The sequence below is a fragment of the Sinohyriopsis cumingii genome, chromosome 8, assembly GCF_028554795.1.
Source record: "Sinohyriopsis cumingii isolate HCF-2022 chromosome 8, ASM2855479v2, whole genome shotgun sequence".
NCBI lineage: Eukaryota > Metazoa > Mollusca > Bivalvia > Unionida > Unionidae > Sinohyriopsis > Sinohyriopsis cumingii.
Genome location: NC_142968.1, coordinates 84,826,069 through 84,845,121, shown reverse-complemented (window position 1 = coordinate 84,845,121; position 19,053 = coordinate 84,826,069). Strand labels below are relative to the sequence as shown.

Here is a 19,053-nt window from a genome sequence, read left to right as displayed (position 1 = left end):
TGTGTGGAAATGCTTATTCTTGCCCTCAAATGCATTTTTGGTGTGTGGAAATGCTTATTATTGCCCTCAAATGCATTACTGGTGTGTGGAAATGCTTATTCTTGCCCTCAAATGCATTACTGGTGTGTGCAAATGCTTATTCTTGCCCTCAAATGCATTAATGGTGTGTGGAAATGCTTATTCTTGCCCTCAAATGCATTAATGGTGTGTGGAAATGCTTATCCTTGCCCTCAAATGCATTATTGTTGTGTGGAAATGCTTATTCTTGCCCTCAAATGTATTACTGGTTTGTGGAAATGCTTATTCTTGCCCTCAAATGCATTTTTGGTGTGTGGAAATGCTTGTTCTTGCCCTCAAATGCATTACTTGTGTGTAGAAATGCCCAATCCTGTCCTCAAATACATTACTTGTATGTGGAAAGACCTAGTCCATGATTGGATGTTTTTCTTGAGGTAGTTCCCAAAAAACAACTTTGATGGTATCCATGACTGAAGCAATAGGCAGAAATGCTATAGTCACTATCAGACATACCTACCTGTAAAGTGAAATGTTTGTCACTCTGTTTACACTACTGGAGATGATACTTTTATGTATTGTGATGAAAAGTTTGCAAGAGAAAGATATTTTTCCTATGAGGTTACTGTCCATAAATTTGTGTCATAGTGATTTTTGTCGCAAGGAGGGGGTACTGTTTCAGGTCCCCGTTAATTCTGTCCCCACTCCCCCATTGCAGGGGATGCTTGGGTGGTTGATACACCACTGAAGCCTATACATACATCTATACATTCAGTAACAAATGAAAGCCAACGAGAATAAATGGTGCATCCATTCCTCCAATTTCAGACTACAGATGTCAGTTACCATAAAGCAGGGCTAAAACACTTGGCCTGCCAAGCCATATCCTGTGGCCCGCAAAATGACCGGCATCACAAGGTGTCATGAGAGATAAACAAAAGGTGATGCAGCCCTTGGACCATTGAAAATGGCCTCATGCGTCCCTCAGGATGGTTTGAGTTGGAGACCCCCTGCCCTACTGAATTATAACAAGAATTAATCATGAATTATCTGCATATGTTTTTCCTCTTTGCTTCAGCCATCATCATTCACCTATTTATAGCCAAACAGTTAGTTTCTTGTTATGTACATTCTATTTTTGTGTAGACTGATAAACTAAATTCTATATAACAGTTTATCATATTAGTGCTATTCTACTCTGTCAACACTGAAACCTCTTGTTCAAAATTTACTCGTCTATTAATTCCACAAAATATGTTAAGGCTGGCATCTCTGCAAGGGTGACACTACACTACCCTTCCACTAATATGGTGGGGTGAAAGAAGTGATGACCATGTCCAGACTTTATTGTTGTGAGTGGTACTGACCTCCTTAAGCAGACTCTGAGAAACCTCAGCACTCGATGTGTTGATTGACAGCTCCATGTTATGTTCTCTGTTCCACTCCTCTCTTGCCTCCTTCAAGACTTGCTTCATCTGAGAAAGACAAAACAGCTGCTTTAATTAATGAGTTAAAGACTAAGACTTGTTGTTGGTGGTTTAATGCCATTTTTCAGCACATGATAGGCTGTAAATGGTGGCCAATATAACTGGTGGAGGAAGAACCCCTTTAAGAACAACTGACCCATGGGAAACTACCCAAAAGCTTTCACACATACCCATATTGGCTGTGCTTGAGATTTGATCCCCTGCTGACAGAGGTGAGATAGCAGTGATCGGTAAAGGTGAGAGCTTTAGACCACTTGGTCAAACTAAAACCGAGCCATGCCTGTTCACAAATAAGTCTGCATATGAACAAGGACACTGGACTTCAAATAAAGGTAGATTTCACGGGTCACATGACCATGTGAAATATAAAAAAATTAGTTTTGAACTACCTGATTTCACCAATGAAAATGGATCTTATGCAACAATGAAGTTGTCTTGATTATATTACCTGTTATAAATTTAGGCAACAATGAAGTTGTCTTGATTATATTACCTGTTATAAATTTAGGTAACAATGAAGTTGTCTTGATTATATTACCTGTTATTAATTAGGCAACAATGAAGTTGTCTTGATTATATTACCTGTTATAAATTTTGGCAGTACATTGAATTTGATGTGGGCAATCAAGAAGGAAAAAATTCCACACAGCAAAACTTCAGTCAATCAATGGAATCAAAGGGAAAAAAAGTGATATTTAAAAGTAATAACTGATAGTCAAACAAACTGTAATAAATTATTGGTGTTGATTAAGAACTGCCATCTCAGCAAGTTACCTATTTTTTTCCATCAGCAAATTAAGTGTAACTTTTCATAAATAGGTGTTTTACATGTTCAGAAAGACTTTTCTTCTACCAAATACCATTTGATATTACACAAACTTGATCCAGAACATTTACTAACATAGATACATACAAATAAATAATTTGCAAAATATTTTAATCAACAAAATCTTTGCGCCATGTGCAAAGCAATTTATAATTTGAGTAAATTTGATAAGGTTAATTCCCATCATTGTGAGTATATACTGATGCCGTCAGTGTTTGTATAATTTGCATTTATAGACAAGAAGAGTTAGCTCCCTTTCTCTCTCTCTCTCTCTCTCTCTCTCTCTCTATATATATATATATATATATATATATATATATATAGAGTTTTACACTTTGTAAGTTGTGTCTTTCCTAAAATGACTGTTCCCTGCAAAATCTGTTTTTGATACTAATAATTTAAATCACAAAGTGACAAGGAGACAACAGGTTGTTGTGTAGGTTCCAAGAATATCATGATGTTTTATGTCGAAAGAATGAAGTAAATTTGTCCCTTCTTTCCTCATTAAACTTGGGATATATCATTAAACTCTAGAAGAAAGGTATTAAATACAGACAAAAGTATGCAAAGAAACTGAGGGAGGTAAGTAGAGTTAAGGAAAGGTTGGGTATTGGTAGGTATCACTATCAAGAAAACTTATTCATGTATATCTGTATTTTGTCAAGAGAAAATATATTTAATGAAATTTTTACATGCACTTATTTTAAGTAATGTAATAACAGGTAATGTAATTTCAAGTGTTGGAAAATTAAATTCGCCTAAAAGAAAAGGTTTATGAAAACTGAAATACACATGAAAAAAAAAAAAACAATAAAGATAACATACTCAGAAGAACTATTCATTTGGTATGCATATTTTCATTCCAGTTTATTATCTGGTATAATTCATGGGTACAATATAGACTAATAAAGTCTCCCTATTACGCAAAACTCGTCCCTGTGACCTTTTTAAGGGTCGAATTCTGACATAGCTTGATCATGGATTTAAATATATATGGAAAATTTACACATGGATTTTGTCACTTTCATGACCTGATTAAATAATGACAAAAAAAATGTCAACCACTGAATAAAAGCAATAACACTAAAAAATTAAAGAACCCTCACTCTTTACATCATGTTAGATAGGGGCAATAACTCTCAACTGTGTTAGGTACAGAAACATCATATAGTGAGAACAGTGGTAGGTACCTAACTACAGTATAGTAATAACTGCATATGTACCAAACTACTGGGGAAATGATTAATTCTCTCAAAAATAATAATTAAAAGGAAATAAAGATATAATACTAAGCTTTGTGTTGTTTTCTTTCAAACCTTATTGTCATACATTTTCTAAACCAATTCAAACACAATGGTCTAATTTTGGTCATGTGGTCCATAGAGGTACTGTGTTATAACTGGAGTCATATTAAAGTAATGCAAGTCATGACTGCTGACCTTTAAAATCAATCTCAAAATGCTGATCGTCCAAAGGAATACAACTAAATGCAAGGTCTAGTCACTTGCATATTTACAAATCATTCTGTTCAGTAACTCAATGAAGTACAAAAATGCAAGCAAAAACCTTTGATATGACACCAAATTCAATTAGGTCTGGTTTTCAAAACTCCTTCAAAACAGTTCCGATATCAGATATGCATCAGTCAGACCCAATTAAATATTTTCTAATGAAAAACTCATATCCATGCCACCATTCATGCATTAAGAGAAATGACAAGATTTTGAAGATGTCTATGGTAAAATATGGAAGATCAGATCAGCTGTATTTTCATTAGGATTACTTATGTGTTATAATTGTACTTTAGTGAAAACCCCATGTCGATACGACCATTTGATCAGGAGGAGTAGCCGTAAATTGATTTTCAAGATAGCCATCAAGGCTGTCATTTCAGAGGTTTATCAGCATCATTTTGATATAGGAACAACTATATTACAATAAAGAAGAGTTTGTTTTATTTGATGTCAGTTAATGTCAGTAAGGCCATCCAGTGTGTAAATGTAGCCTTTACAAGACTTGTGAGATTTTGGAAGGTCACACTGATATCATTTTCATTTAGGACCAACAAGATATAGGGAAAAGTGTTTATTCTGAGTGAAAACCACATCAATATGAAAATTACTTGAATAGGCATAGTGATAACAAGATTTTCAAGACGACCATCATTTTGGATATTGGACAAGTATCATCTTTTTGTTAATTAGCAACTAGATAACATAAGAAGTCTTTCAGTAAAAAAACACAAAAAAACTTATGCCACAACAAAAATGTCCATTTGGAGAAGCAGTTAAAACAAAATTTTAATAATAGCCACAACAGCGACCAAATGTCATATCAACACCATTTTTATTTAGGATTTCATAAATTTTTAAAAGAAACCCTAATGTTGCTATGGCCACCCATTTAGAAGTAGCCAAAACAACATCTTCAAGATGGCAAGAATGATTGCCATACTGTATGTCAGACTGTCATCAATGTCATTTAGTACACACAAAACATGATAAGACAGCACACATAAAACATGATAAGACAGCACACATAAAAACATGATAAGACAGCACACACAAAACATGATAAGAAGTCTTTTGGTAAAGACTTCATGTAGCTATGACCGATTATTTTATAAAAGTCACAAAAAAAAAATCTGCCAACCATTCTGGATGTGTGTTTAGCATAATTTTCAATTCAGTACTAAATAGTCGCCATGAGTATTTGTAGAAACCTCAGGTAGATTCAACCATCTATTCAGAATGAATAGTAATAGCAACATTTTCAAGATTTCCACTGTGAAAATCCATGTTGTACATCTGAGAGTACCATTTTCATTGAGGATCAAGGAAATAACATAAAAAGTCTCCATATCAGTTGGGCCATCTGTTCAAGAGTTGCAAGATCTCCACTGTAAAAGCCATATTGTACATATGAGAGTCCCATTTTCATTGAGGATCAAGGAGACAACATAAAAAGTCTTTTTGCAAGAGCCCTATGTCAGTTGGACCGTCTGTTCAAGAAAGGTTGCAAGATTAAGAGCAAATAGCAACATGAAGATTTTCAAGATGTCTACTATCGCAGCGATGCTAGATGTCAGAGGGGCACAATTTTCACTTAGCATCAAACACACATCATAAAAAGATGTTTTAGCAAATACCCCATGTAAACATTACCATCTATTCAGGTGAAGTAGCAAAAAAACAAATTTCATAATGGCTGCTGTGGTGGCCATATTGGATATCCTAGGGGTCACCATTTCATTTAGAACCTACTAGATCCTGGGGTGAATGTGTTTGCATAGTTTCATGGCAACCTCTCTGCAGCTTAGGAGGAGCAATAACAAAGTTGTGCAAATAGATCGAGGATGACAAATGAAAGGCAATGGCATAAGCTCTTCTGGCCTATAACCAACTGAATTGAAAATAAAAACATTAGTAGTTTGCATAAGCAGAGAAATACAAGGCAATTTGTGAGCTTGATGATCATATAAATACAGCTGAGGAGATTTAAATGAATGGGAAGAATATACCATGTTTACTATTACATGACTGCATTTCCACCTTGATAGTTCGAATTCTTTAGCTGTGGTAAAATACAACCTTTAACCTCTTACACCATTGTATAATAAAACTAAGACCTTGTGGACTATGAACTCTGTGCTGTGGTATAGAGAGACTGGTGAGCTTGTGATCTGTGATATAATGAAGCTAATGACCTCCTGCACTGTTGTATAATGAAAGTAATAACCTCTTGCATTGGGGTATAATGAAAGTAATCACCTTACATTGTGGTATAATGAAAGTAATAACCTCTTGTACTGGGGTATAATGAACGTAACAACCTCTTGCACTGGGGTATAATGAAATTAATGACCATACATTGTGTTATAATGAAACTAATGACCTTGCATTTTGGTATAATGAAACTAATGACCTATTGCATTGTAGTATAATGAAACTAATAACCTACTGCATTGTGGTATAATGAAACTAATGACCTATTGCATTGTGGTATAATGAAACTAATAACCACTTGAACTGGGGTATATTGAAATTAATGATCTTACATTGTGGTGTAAGAAACTAATGACCTTGCATTGTGGATTGTGGTATAATGAAACCAATGACCTCTGGGGTATAATGAAAGTAACAACCTCTTGCACTGGGGTATAATGAAATTAATGACCTTGCATTGTGGTTTAATTAAATCAATGCCCTCTTGCACTGTGGTATAATTAAATCAATGACCTCTTGCACTGTGGTGTAATGAAACTAATGACCTTGCATTGTGGTTTAATGAAACCAATGACCTCTTGCATTGTGGCATAAAGAAACTAATGAACTCTTGCATTTTGGGACAATGAGACTAATGACCTCTTATGAACTTTTAACTTGTTTTTTCCTAAATATTACAAGTTATACCACCCCACATTACCCATACCTCATTTTCTATCCTCTGTTCCATCTCATCTTCATATGCTGCTTTCTGCTGGGCCAGCTGAGCCTCATATGCAATCCTCAATTTACTTTCTGTCCTCTCAATGACAAATTTGAGTTCCTGTTCTTTCTCCTTTTCGAAGTTTTTCCTCAAGTCCTCGGACAACTCTTCAATCTTATTCTCCATCTCCATCTGCTTCCAAGTTTTCATTTTCTCCTTTTCATGACAAAGCCTGGATTCCAACTCTGCCTCTGAAGCTGACATCCATTTCACCTTTTCATCCTCCAACCTCTGAATAAACTCTTTCTCTTTCTCGTGCATGTTCCGACTAATAAACTCTGCCTCTAAAGTTTCCATCCATCTCTGCTTCTCAGTTTCAAGTCTCTGATGGAACTCTTTGTCCTTCTCATGTTCCATCTTGCTTTCAAACTCTGCAGCTGCAATTGCAGACCATCGCTGCTTTTCAGCATCTAATTTCTGCCTGAACTCTGCTTCAAATTCCTTCCTCCAGTTGTCTCTTTGGAGTTGAAGGGTTTTCCTAGCACTATCTTCAGCATCAATCTTCCATTTCTTTTTCTCTAGCTCCAATTTCTTCTGCCAATCGTCTTCAACTTTTGCTTTCCATTGATCTTTCTCTCTTTCTCTTTCCTTTGTCTCTTTCTCAAAAAGTTCTTTCCATGTTGCCTCTTCAGCAACTAACTTTGACCGCAGTTCATTTTCAAAATTTCTTTTTAATGTCTCCTTCTCCTTTGCAAAGTGATTGCTAAATTCCTTGAGCAGTCGCTCTGACACAGCTTTCTTTTCTAATTCAACATGTTCCTTCTTTTCTTTCTCCATCTTTTGTTTGAGCTTTTCCTCCTCCTTTGTAATGAGCAGCCGCAGTTCACTTTTTGACTCTGCCTCCAGAGTTGCCCTGATGTTCTTCAGCTTCTCTTCGAATTCCTGAAAACATAAAACAATGAGACAAATATGAAAATATATGAACAAGGAAAAGTTATTGACAAGAAAAAAAAGGTTGTCATTGCATAAAGAGGTTCTGTACAGAGTGACCACTGCAATTATGTATACTTCTCAAACTTTCAAAAACACAAACTCGTAACTGATAGAAAAAATGCTACTGATATTGCAGCCACCAAAATGCTGATCCCTATACCATACTGCCTAAAAACCTGACCACAATATAAAAAAAAGGATAACAAGTCTTTGCATCATCTACTACTATTACTAACAGCACCCTCAACATTGAAATCCTGACTAATAAATGGGTTTCGCAACTTACTTGATACATTTGGTATGTCAAATACAATTCTTTGTGCCAGCATGTGTAACATTTAAAAACAAATTAAAACAGGTTTTAATTCTATTCCACAACTAGATCTGTCAAGAGCATATGGACTACACCCATTTTGTCTATGTATTCACCCTCTCTGGAAAAAGAAAATCATTTAAATCAAAACCTTCATTCAGAAAATGTTGTTTTAAGACTTTCTTTGTGAAAAATAATAAAAGCCTGCATCGTCACGTAAAAATCATGTGAGGAATAGTTTCATTTCAACGTATTATCAAAATAGCATAATGCAAAATAGTTATTTCATGTCCTTCGTATACTGTTATGAATGGATTAAGTTACAGAATGTAATTTAGTATACAAATACTTTTATAAGCTTCAGTACCTCGCCCCACACAACAGAATGAATTAACTTGTTCTCTGATTACTTTGCTGTGTGATCTATGGGATAATATAATATTGTATGTATGAGTCTGCAGCTCCATCCTAAGAATTATTTCATCCCTTTATTTTCAGACACTGAATGAAACATAATTATAGTGTGCTTGAGGACCAAAAAACAGTTTTGCCACCTGAAACCAGGCAGAAAACATGGCATGAAGTATAAATAAAATTGTGTAAAAATGGCATAGCTGAATCTTTCATGGGACACAACTCTTGTCACGACATAAATACAAACCAAGTTTCATTGAAATACTAACTGGAGATAAGTATATCTGATGAATGAACGGATAGACACAATTTGTAATTAAAATGTGGATAACTTAAAATGGTTGTTGTTGTTGTTGTTGTTGTGGGGTTTAACACCATTTTTCAGCACACAATAGGCTATACATGGCAGCCAATATTATTGGTGGAGGAAGAACCCGGGAAAACCCCGGAAAGAACCACTGACCCATGAGAAGCTACTGGCAAGCTTTCTCACATACCCACATTGGCTGAGTCCATGACTCGAACTGACACAGACAGAGGTGAGATGGCAGTGATACATAACAGAGGGCGCTTTAGACCACTCGGCCACTTGGAGCCCACTTAAAATGATTATCTAAAAGACTATAATGATAAGGTGACACAAACTCAAACCAAATTTCATCAAGATATATCAAATGGTTCAGGATATATCAATTAAACAAAAGTGTGATGGATAGAAATGCTGAATCCAGTAACTTCCCCCTACCCCACCAACCCCCAAAACGGACAACTTATATTAGTACTAACTGCTCTTGACGGTCAAGGTAGGGGTATTATGTGGTCCAGATGGTATGTGTAAGTAGTCACAGGGGTCGCATTACATGACCCATGCAGGATTAAGTGGCCCTTTATGTGATGGAAACTAGAGAACTCCCAAGAAAACCACTGACAGGTGGTAATTACCTCTTGCACATACTTGTGCAAAGGATCAAACCTGGGATCATAGAGGCCTTGAGCGAGTGTATTTCTACTTTGTACTCCATGTACCTAACATGTAGCGGTAAGCAAACAGCCATTTATGGTCAGTGTTTTTCTCTAGGCATTTCGGTTTCCTGTGTACATATCAAAATCATATTCATTGCTGCTGTCTGTAACTTCCTGAGTACTTAAACTAGATGTTTTTAAAAAAAATACATATGCTCCCAATATACATTTTAAAAAAAAAACAACGAGAGCTCCACGAATGACACATTATTTGCTTGCTGTGTTTAATAGTCCTCTACATAATACTATCATACATTTTTGTGCAGAAACCACATTAAGTTTTCAATCATGATAACCATGATTGTTGATACCAAAGTTATTTTAGGATTTTTTGTTACCCCAAGTTTAAATCATCCACAAAGTTTGGTCCAGGCCTGTTTCACATATGTAGAACAAAAATTATTGTGGACAAACAATATTTCTTTTTCAGTCAGACTGACCATGACCTTTTGAACTTTGGACCTTAAAATCAAAATAAGCTTCTTCTTTACCCCAAGTGCAAGCCATTCACAAAAATATGGTTTAGGTATGTGATGTAAAAATAATATAATTGTGCAGAAACTATATTTCCTCCATCAGTCAATGACCAAAAGTGTTCTTCCTTACCCAAAGTGCAAGCCATCCACAATGTTTGGTAACTACAGATCGTGGAGAACTCACATTATTGTGCAGAAATTATTTTTCTTATTTACGTCAAAGAAACTTTAATCATTCACTATAAATCAATAATGCTTTTCTTACTCCAAGTGCCAGTTATAAACAAAATGTGATAAGGCCACAAAGAAAATATGTGTTAGTTTTTAGCTGCACTGGTTTTATAATTAGAGTAGGTAGGTAAGTTGTTTGTTTATTTTTTCAAAACATTATACGTATTATAATGATTAGTATATATAATATATTAAGTGCTTCAATTACTGGGTTAAACAAGCTCAATCAGATGCAAAAATCAATTTCAGAAAAAAATGGTTTTTTTTAATTAAAATTATTTTTTTTTACCCTGGGGGAAAAGGTGGCAGTGAAAAACTGGGAGTGGTCAGCTGACAAGAAACAATTTTTTTTGGCCTAACTGCAGAAAGCGGAGAACTCGAGTTAATGTGCAAAAATCAATGTTTTTTTCTTTCATTTACAGTGATCTTGGCCTTAAAGCTTTTGGCCCCAAAATCTATAAGGTTCACTCTGGCCCCTAATTTAATCCATTCACAAAGTTTGGTCACTCTGTATTGTGAACTCAAGTTATTGTGCAAAAACAAAATTGGTAATAGAAAAATGGATGTATAAATGGATGGATAGATGAACAAAACAAGATAATATACCCAGTCTTATGGCAGGAATATAAAATTAGAGAATGTAGAAAAACTGGAAAAACTGCTACAATGTCAACAAAATCCATCTATGACATCTACAAAGAAGCACAGCAAATTTCATGTCTGCTTCAAGTGGTTTTTGCTAAATCATGCTGATAATCTTTTTGTTTTTAAAAAGGTTCATAAAATTAAAAAAATGATAAAGATGGTTTAAAAAAGGCTGTAATAGCCTGAAATGTTACTTAATCAGCTTTTTTAATGACTGCTATAAAGTGTGTAAAACTGAGAGGCTTTAAATTTAAATGTTTTTATGCTATTACGCTAGCACAGATCTGGGACAGACAAATGTATGGCTGTGTAGATGTATGGTTATAGAACAGCAAAACAATATCCCCCCTTTTTAATATATTTCCATCTGATGTAGTAATAAAAAAGGGAGAAAAATAAACCTTTATACATTTTTTGATTCAGTTTGAGGATTAAATGTAAGAAATGTAGTAAAGTCAGCTCAGGGCCCAGGACTGTGAATGATGTACCACCGGTAATACTCACTGCATCCATTATCTTTCTCTCCTGGTCAAGGGTTGAATTAATCTGCTCGTCAAGTTCTTTTTTGGTGCTCTGTAGCCACTTTTTCCTCTCCTTGTCAATCTCTTGTTGTAGTTCTGACATCCGCCATTTTAATTTCTCTTCTGTAAGCATCCTGGCAAATTCCTCTGATTTGTTCTTCTCCCATTTCTTTTGTTCTTCTTCCAGCAACTGACTTGACTCGGCTTGCCACTCAAGCTTGGCTGTGATTAAATAAAGGACACTAGATGTTTGGACAGTAAAATGGAAAATCAATTTATGTTTGCCTAAGATGACAAAATATGAGTTAGTGTTCTGAACAAACAAGTTCATTAATGTTTGACAGCGGTGAAAATATTAATCATAAAGACCAAAATGTAAACATGTATTTTATTTGTAATAAGAGATACATAAATCAAATTTATTTCAAAGTACCAAAATAGAATAGTTTTATAGATTGCTTACATGCTGAGAATGAATATATGATGCCAACTGTAACATAAACAATGTGAATGACCTTCACCTCACAATAGACGAACTGTCAAACTGCGAAAGTGGCATCACATGATAAAGAATTAGCAGTAATGCTTGAGTAAACTAAATCTCTTACATTCTAATTTCCCATAAAACATGCAAAGTTAAGATAGACATCATTGAGTCTCATTGCTCTAATAAACCAAATCATCACTCCAGACTAATTAAACATATCACATGATCTAGCCTTAATTACATTTTCCATTACCCAAGTATATCCTTATCACAAACAATGAGTTGGACCAATTTAATGGATGTCAATTAAAACCACACCACTCTACCTCAGTCACGCTGATCTGATACTGTTAATGGGCAATGATTCCATTGCATTAATGAGAAAAAACTCAACTCTATGTTTTGCCTGTGACCTATGTTGATATGATGCAGCTCTCTGCTTACAAAGGAAAGATAGGAACTCCTAGCATGCCTGATTACAAAGAGCCCCTGATCAACTGACAACAAAATACCAGTACTGTTAATCGGAATAATAAGCATATAATCTTACTTTTTACATTTGTGACGGTTTTAAAAACTTACTTTTATACATGATTATCAACAATGAATGTAGAGCTTTCCAGTGTCATAATACAGTAGTCAGGGTTCATCAACACTGACAACATTATGTACCTAATCACATTATGCAGAGTACTGCGATATATATGGAAGTGCAATATATTGAGAATAGTGTCATATTTGGAACCGTGGTACATCAGGCAGTATCAAAATGTTTTGAAAAACTATCACTGTAGGAACAACACAATTGCAAACTGAGCACATTTTTTTTGCTTAAACATTATATTTTCCTTCACATGTATCCACTTACATCTGCTAAAAAGATATAAGAAGGATTGTATGTGATTATTATTTTGTATAAACTTAGTTTGCAAAACAATACACAAAGCTCTTTCACTATGAAGACCTTCAATATATGCATGTATAGTCATGGATCCAATAAATTGGTACAATTCATTTTATCATTTCTACTTGATGTAATTCACTTGTTTCAGTTTTTCATTCATTATAGTCAATTATAATGTGATTTCAAAGTAAAAGTAATTTACTCCACCTTGATGTTTTATCACACTATTATGACATAACAATGACGACATATTTCAGTACATTGCTCACTCACTAACAGCTGTCATTTCATGACTTTAATGAATGTTATCATGAGTACACCATATGAAATGTATAAGCAAACTGTCTCACCCTCATTTAGCCTCTGTTCTGATTTTGCCATTTCTTCATCTAATTTCATCCTAAGTTCGGCTTCGGCAAGCTTGACGGCATTCTCTATGGCCTGTTCTTTGGTTGACTTGTGTTCCTCCAACCATAACACCTTAGACATAGCAACCTACCAATAAAGACCAGTAAATAATTAATTTTAACATGCTTATAAACTAAATAACATGCTTTATCACTATTTCATGTACATATCAAATGTGATCATGTCATATAACTAATAAAATATGTAAGGTACTTGCATAGTGACGTGAAAGAGATCTCATAAAGTCCTGTATTTTAATGGACAAGATTCAAGCACTTCTTAGCACTTTTTTCCTATTTAACATGATAATATTCAAGCATTTTTGAGGACAGATATAAATCTTGCAAACATAAGCTTTAGAATTACTCTCTTTTTGGCATTAATCTTAAGATTCCATGAACTGTGAATCCATATTACAAATGGAACACAACCACATAGTACTAACCATAAAGCATTTGTGTGTATATACCCTCCTGGTTACCTGTTTTAGAATTCTGATCAAGAACAGAGCTTTATGAAACAGCAAACCAGTTTAGAAATCCTAAACCACACTAATGACATCTAGTGACAGCTAAGAGTAATGGCCAAATTCCATTGTGATAATTATGTTTCCAAGGATGTGTATAAATAAGGATTCAGTTACATGAGCTGACCATGTCACTGCCCATTTGGCCATGTCAATGTCCAGGATGATTATACAAACTTATTTTATCTGATAGTTTTCAAACAGGACGGAAGATGTAGGTCACTGGGACCTGCTTGTAATACAGTGGTGCACACTTCCTTGTTATGTACAATTGTATGCACATGTCAAGTTTAATATTTTTACAAGCAACACTGTCATAAAAATGACCAAAACGTACTTGGTAGTACACATATTTGTCAACACCAGTGACAACAATATCCATAAAAAACAACTAGAATGATAACACCAATGACAACAATATCCATAAAAAACAACTAGAATAATAAGAGTACCATATATACTCACTTATATGGTTGAATCCTACTCCGAACAATGTAGTTTGGTTTTGTGGGTTTAACACAATTTTTAAGCACATGATAGTTTATACATTGTGGCCAATATCTGGTGCAGAAAATTGTTGTAGTTGTGGGGTTAAGTTGATAGGATATACATGGTGGCCAGTATGTTTGTTGGAGGAAACCTGGGATGAACCACTGACCCATGGCAATCCATTGGCATGCTTTCTCACATACCCATATTGGCCGAGCCGCGCCCCAGACTAGAACCCTATACAGAGAGAGATGAGATGTCACTAATCTGTAAAGGCAAATGCCTTAGACCATCTGCCACCAATAACTCCTGATGCAAAAAGAATCCAGGAAGACCCACCAACCCATAGGAACCTACTGGCAAACTTTCTCACATACCCACATTTACCAAGACTCAAACCCTCGTGGACAGAGGTAAGAAGGGAGTGATTTGTAATATTGAGGACCTCAGACCACTTAGCCCCCAGCCTCCCCCTCCCCAATAGCATAGACCCTAATATGCCAACTCATAATGCCCCAGCAGGACAGGATCTGTATTGTTTGTTCTACTGATTACTCCTATAGTAAAACTCGTGACGGTCATGTATATGCATTTATTCATCTTGAATTAAATATTAAATTGTTAAAATTTAAAACTAATTTTGTTTAATCAAAGTCTGTTGAATGCTGCTTATTAAATGCTCTGCACTTTAACTGTCATCAAGAAACTTCCAGATGAAAATTATCGATCGCAATGGACTTTTATAATGGTGGCCAGGTACTAAACTGGGTCAAGAAAAGAGCATGTCGAGTCTAATTGTCACAATATAGGATAGTATCAATTTGTGTAGCTTTCACTGTGACATAAAAACATGAGACATGCGGTCCTGATTGTAATGAATCACACCTTTAGGCTGATCTTGTCCAAAACTGTCCATGTACTTTAACATTGATTTTGCTGTTTATACTTCTCAGGGCATGTAAATAATGACCTTTGAAAGGAATATGGATGTATGAGGAACCAAATAAAATGAATAATTGTCATTTAAAGGTATGCAGAATCAAATTCTAAAAAATGATACCAATTACTGACACAATCGGTGTAGAACACATACATGAACATATTACTTTTATTATAACAAACTAAACAGACCTATATCTGCTGGTGTATTAAATGACTGCATATCTGAGTCTATTCAGTTTGCAGCTAAACATAATTTTTAAGTGAGTATATATGGCATACCATGTACCATATGCACTCACACAAAAAACATTTCATATTACGCTTTCTAAAGTCATACTTATTGGAGGTTGGGTGAAATGGATCATTTTACATCAATATCAGAGGGTTATATTTTAGATGGAATAATAAGGAATACACTGTATTTTCTACCTCTCGGGAAATCATTCTTTTTGGTGAATGCTGAACTGCTCTTGATTAATAACACTTTATCAAGGACAGGATAAAATAGCTAACTTCAGTTTTAAAAGAGAAAAAGAGGAACAAGGTATCAAACTATGTGATCAAATCATGTCATTTAACTGACAGACCAGTCTGCTTCATACAAAAATAATAACAGCACAATGATGGCTTGTATTAAAAACAAATCCTTGCACCCACTCACCCCAGTGTGAACTTAACTGTGATTGGCTAACGTGGGTTTACAACTGCCAGTCAAACCATGTATCGATAGTAGTGGATAGGAAACCATGGTTACAAGAAGACTTTATTCTTCAAAGACAATTACATTTTCTTCTTCAAATGATTTACCAGTACAAAAAAAGATGTGCCATCAGGAAGGAAGAAACATTAATTTTGGATACTACATAAATCTAGAGATTCTGTTGTGTCTCTTACATACATGCTGAGAATGGAGACAGAAAGCATTATCATGAAAAGAAATAGAGGGCTGTTTGCCTTTCTATTTGTTTCAAAGTTGTACAAAATTATTTTTAAAAATGTTACATGTAATATCTGACGTATGTAATTTAATTTTGCAACTTCAATCGCAAACTACTAAATCAGTGAAATTTCTCCAGCACTGAAATAACCCACTAAATAACATTCTGACAAGAACTACCGTAAAAAATATTTCTTTGAAATTTAAACCATGCAAATATGAAATTTGCATCCCCATATCAGCTAGACCAGACAGTACATGCAATCATGATAAATGGCATATATAATATAGAGTAACGATATTTCAATGCCAAACAACCTGCCTCTTTATGTATACTGATTGCTTTTGTTCAACATACCTTGATTCCACATCATTGTTAGAGGTATATAAAGTCTTGTTCAAAGGCCAATGTAAAAATTACATATAAAACAGGCATGAAAATACTCCAATACTGAATATCCAATGCTGATTAACTGAACTGTGTGCATGGCCTGATTCTGAATTAAATCTGTTAAGACAGAACACAAGATCTTTGTTTTAGATCAAGTAAATACTTAAAGAATCCAATGCACCAGGTTAAAATATCAATAATACACTGGTTTTATCCTAATGCTATCAATTACAGGGAGGGCATTGGTTTCTGATACGATGGTATGTTTTGATATACAGGTATCAGTGATTAGAGCACATACAGAATAATGTATGCACATTAGATCTTTTGTTTTAACTTCTACAGTCAAGTAACCAAAGGCAGTGTTCAAAGTATCAAATCAGAAAATACCAGTCCAGTCAATTATAGGTAATCTATATAAGCTGTACACTTATTCAAAACACGTAAAAGGTACAAGCCTGAAATCAGTAAATACCACAAGGTTATCGTGTAACAAAACTTCATACACAGCCACCAATCTCCTTTATGCACAGTGAGACTCTTTTAATAAAACTAAGAAAGTAATTATTTAATGCTGACAATACATTGTGTTATAAAAGTAAAATGGGCACCACTATTTTTTACATATCAAGTATTAAATACAAAATCTAAGAAATTTGATATGATTTGACCTGTTAATCACATCTTCAAATTTTTTTGTAAATGTGCAGATTAAACTGGTGGCAGTGCTTGCCAAAGCTGAGATATATCTGATAGAATATACACAAGAGGTTCTGGTGAATATAAATGAGCATTAAGGTGAATATAAATGAGCATTAAGGTGAATATAAATGAGAGTTAAGGTGATTATAAAAAAGAGTTTAGGTGAATATAAATGAGCATTAAGGTGAATATAAATGAGAGTTTAGATGAATATAAATGAGAGTTAAGGTGAATATAAATGAGCATTAAGGTGAATATAAATGAGAGTTTAGGTGAATATAAATGAGAGTTAAGGTGAATATAAATGAGCATTAAGGTGAATATAAATGAACTTTAAGGTGAATATAAATGAGAGTTAAGGTGACTATAAATGAGAGTTTGTTGTTGTTGTTGTGGGGTTTACCGCCATTTTTCAGCACACGATAGGCTATGCATGGCGGCCAGTATTAATGGTGGAGGAAGAACCTGGGAAAACCCCAGGAAGAACCACCGACCCACAAGAAGCTACTGGTAAGCTTTCTCACATACCACATTGGTCAAAAAATGAGAGTTTAGGTGAATATAAATGAGCATTTAATGTGAACATAAATGACACTTAAAGTGTTATATATCAAATTTTGCACTCAAGCATCAAAGTAAATATTGCTATACTAATTCTTTTCATAAGAAGACCATGCCTTGAGTAACATTTGCCTATACAGGAACAGAGAAAATTTATAGCAATGTGCTACACTGCAATGAAAGCTGATCTACATTGCAAATAAAGGAAAGTCACATGTATTGCTACATATACTTTGAACTGGGTCTGTTTAGTAAACACCCTTCATCTTCATATATCATAAGACCTACACAATCCTCTCAGACCAGTAATCCAACAGGTTTGATTAATCGATTAAAACTAATACCAAGAATAAAGCACCTATCCCCTTATCAGTACTGCCCTAACAGAACTACACATGCCCACCATGTTAAATATTTCAACCCTTATATAAATGGACCAGAGCATATTTTACAAAAATAGTTTACACACATTTTGGTAATTTAATTTAATATTATCTGAATAGAAATATTGTTCTAGAAAATCCTTTAATTTCAAGGAAAACAATGTATTGTGCTTAGCAAAAATAATGACTGCTGTATATACATGTACTTGCTAACAGTAAAGTCTGACTTCAAACATAGACCCTGATCTGCTGTTGCATAATGTGTCAGCAGATCAGGGTCTATGCTATTCATTTTACTGATAATTTTTATTCCATTAAAACTGCATGGACCCAGAACTACCAATACATTATGCAATGGCAGACCTGAATCTGCAGTTTGACTTGACTTACAAGAAAGTAAATAAATTAAGGCTACAACAATCTATCATCAGTACATTTTACTTTCTCTTTCATTTAATGCTAATGAGTCTGCTTTCAATGATTCAACCTTGACCCAGACAGTGATGTCAGAAATCATTACTATTTGTAAATAAAAATATTTTTTTAAAAAGCCACAGATTTCATCTTGCATTAACTCAATGGCAACTGAAGTTTAAAAGCAAAGCTGTTTCAGTGTATGAAATCGTAAATTTTGAATAATTTTTGCTTTGCATAAAATATATCTTAGTTTACTGTTCTGGTATTATCATATTAGTATGAATAATGATGACATGCAGCTGATTTGACATCTAACTTTATTCATTTCAGGCAAATAGTTCCTTAACAAAGTCACTGACTAGTTTAAAACATACAGAAACTTGTTACATTTAAAATGCAATTTGAATATTCCATCACAGCTGATGTCTAAATCTGAAAGTAAGATACAATTATATTATTTACCATCTGTCTCATTCAATAGAAAAACCTAGGGAAAAATTTGCAACAGGTGTAGTTCTGAGCTGAAAGTAACAC

General features: G+C 34.5%; 1 protein-coding gene across 2 annotated transcripts in view; it reads right to left on the bottom strand.

Annotated features, from left to right (window-relative positions):
* LOC149794034 (uncharacterized) overlaps positions 1-19,053 on the bottom strand; it is a 127,088-nt gene that overhangs the window by 18,914 nt on the left and 89,121 nt on the right. For both annotated transcript variants that reach the window (XM_089967977.1, XM_089967978.1), the window contains exons 17-20: positions 13,114-13,258; positions 11,356-11,594; positions 6,760-7,698; positions 1,383-1,490 (exon numbers count right to left, since the gene is read on the bottom strand). In XM_089967977.1, coding sequence (XP_089824103.1) covers positions 1,383-1,490; positions 6,760-7,698; positions 11,356-11,594; positions 13,114-13,258 — 1,431 coding nt within the window. The remainder of the gene's footprint in view (positions 1-1,382; positions 1,491-6,759; positions 7,699-11,355; positions 11,595-13,113; positions 13,259-19,053) is intronic.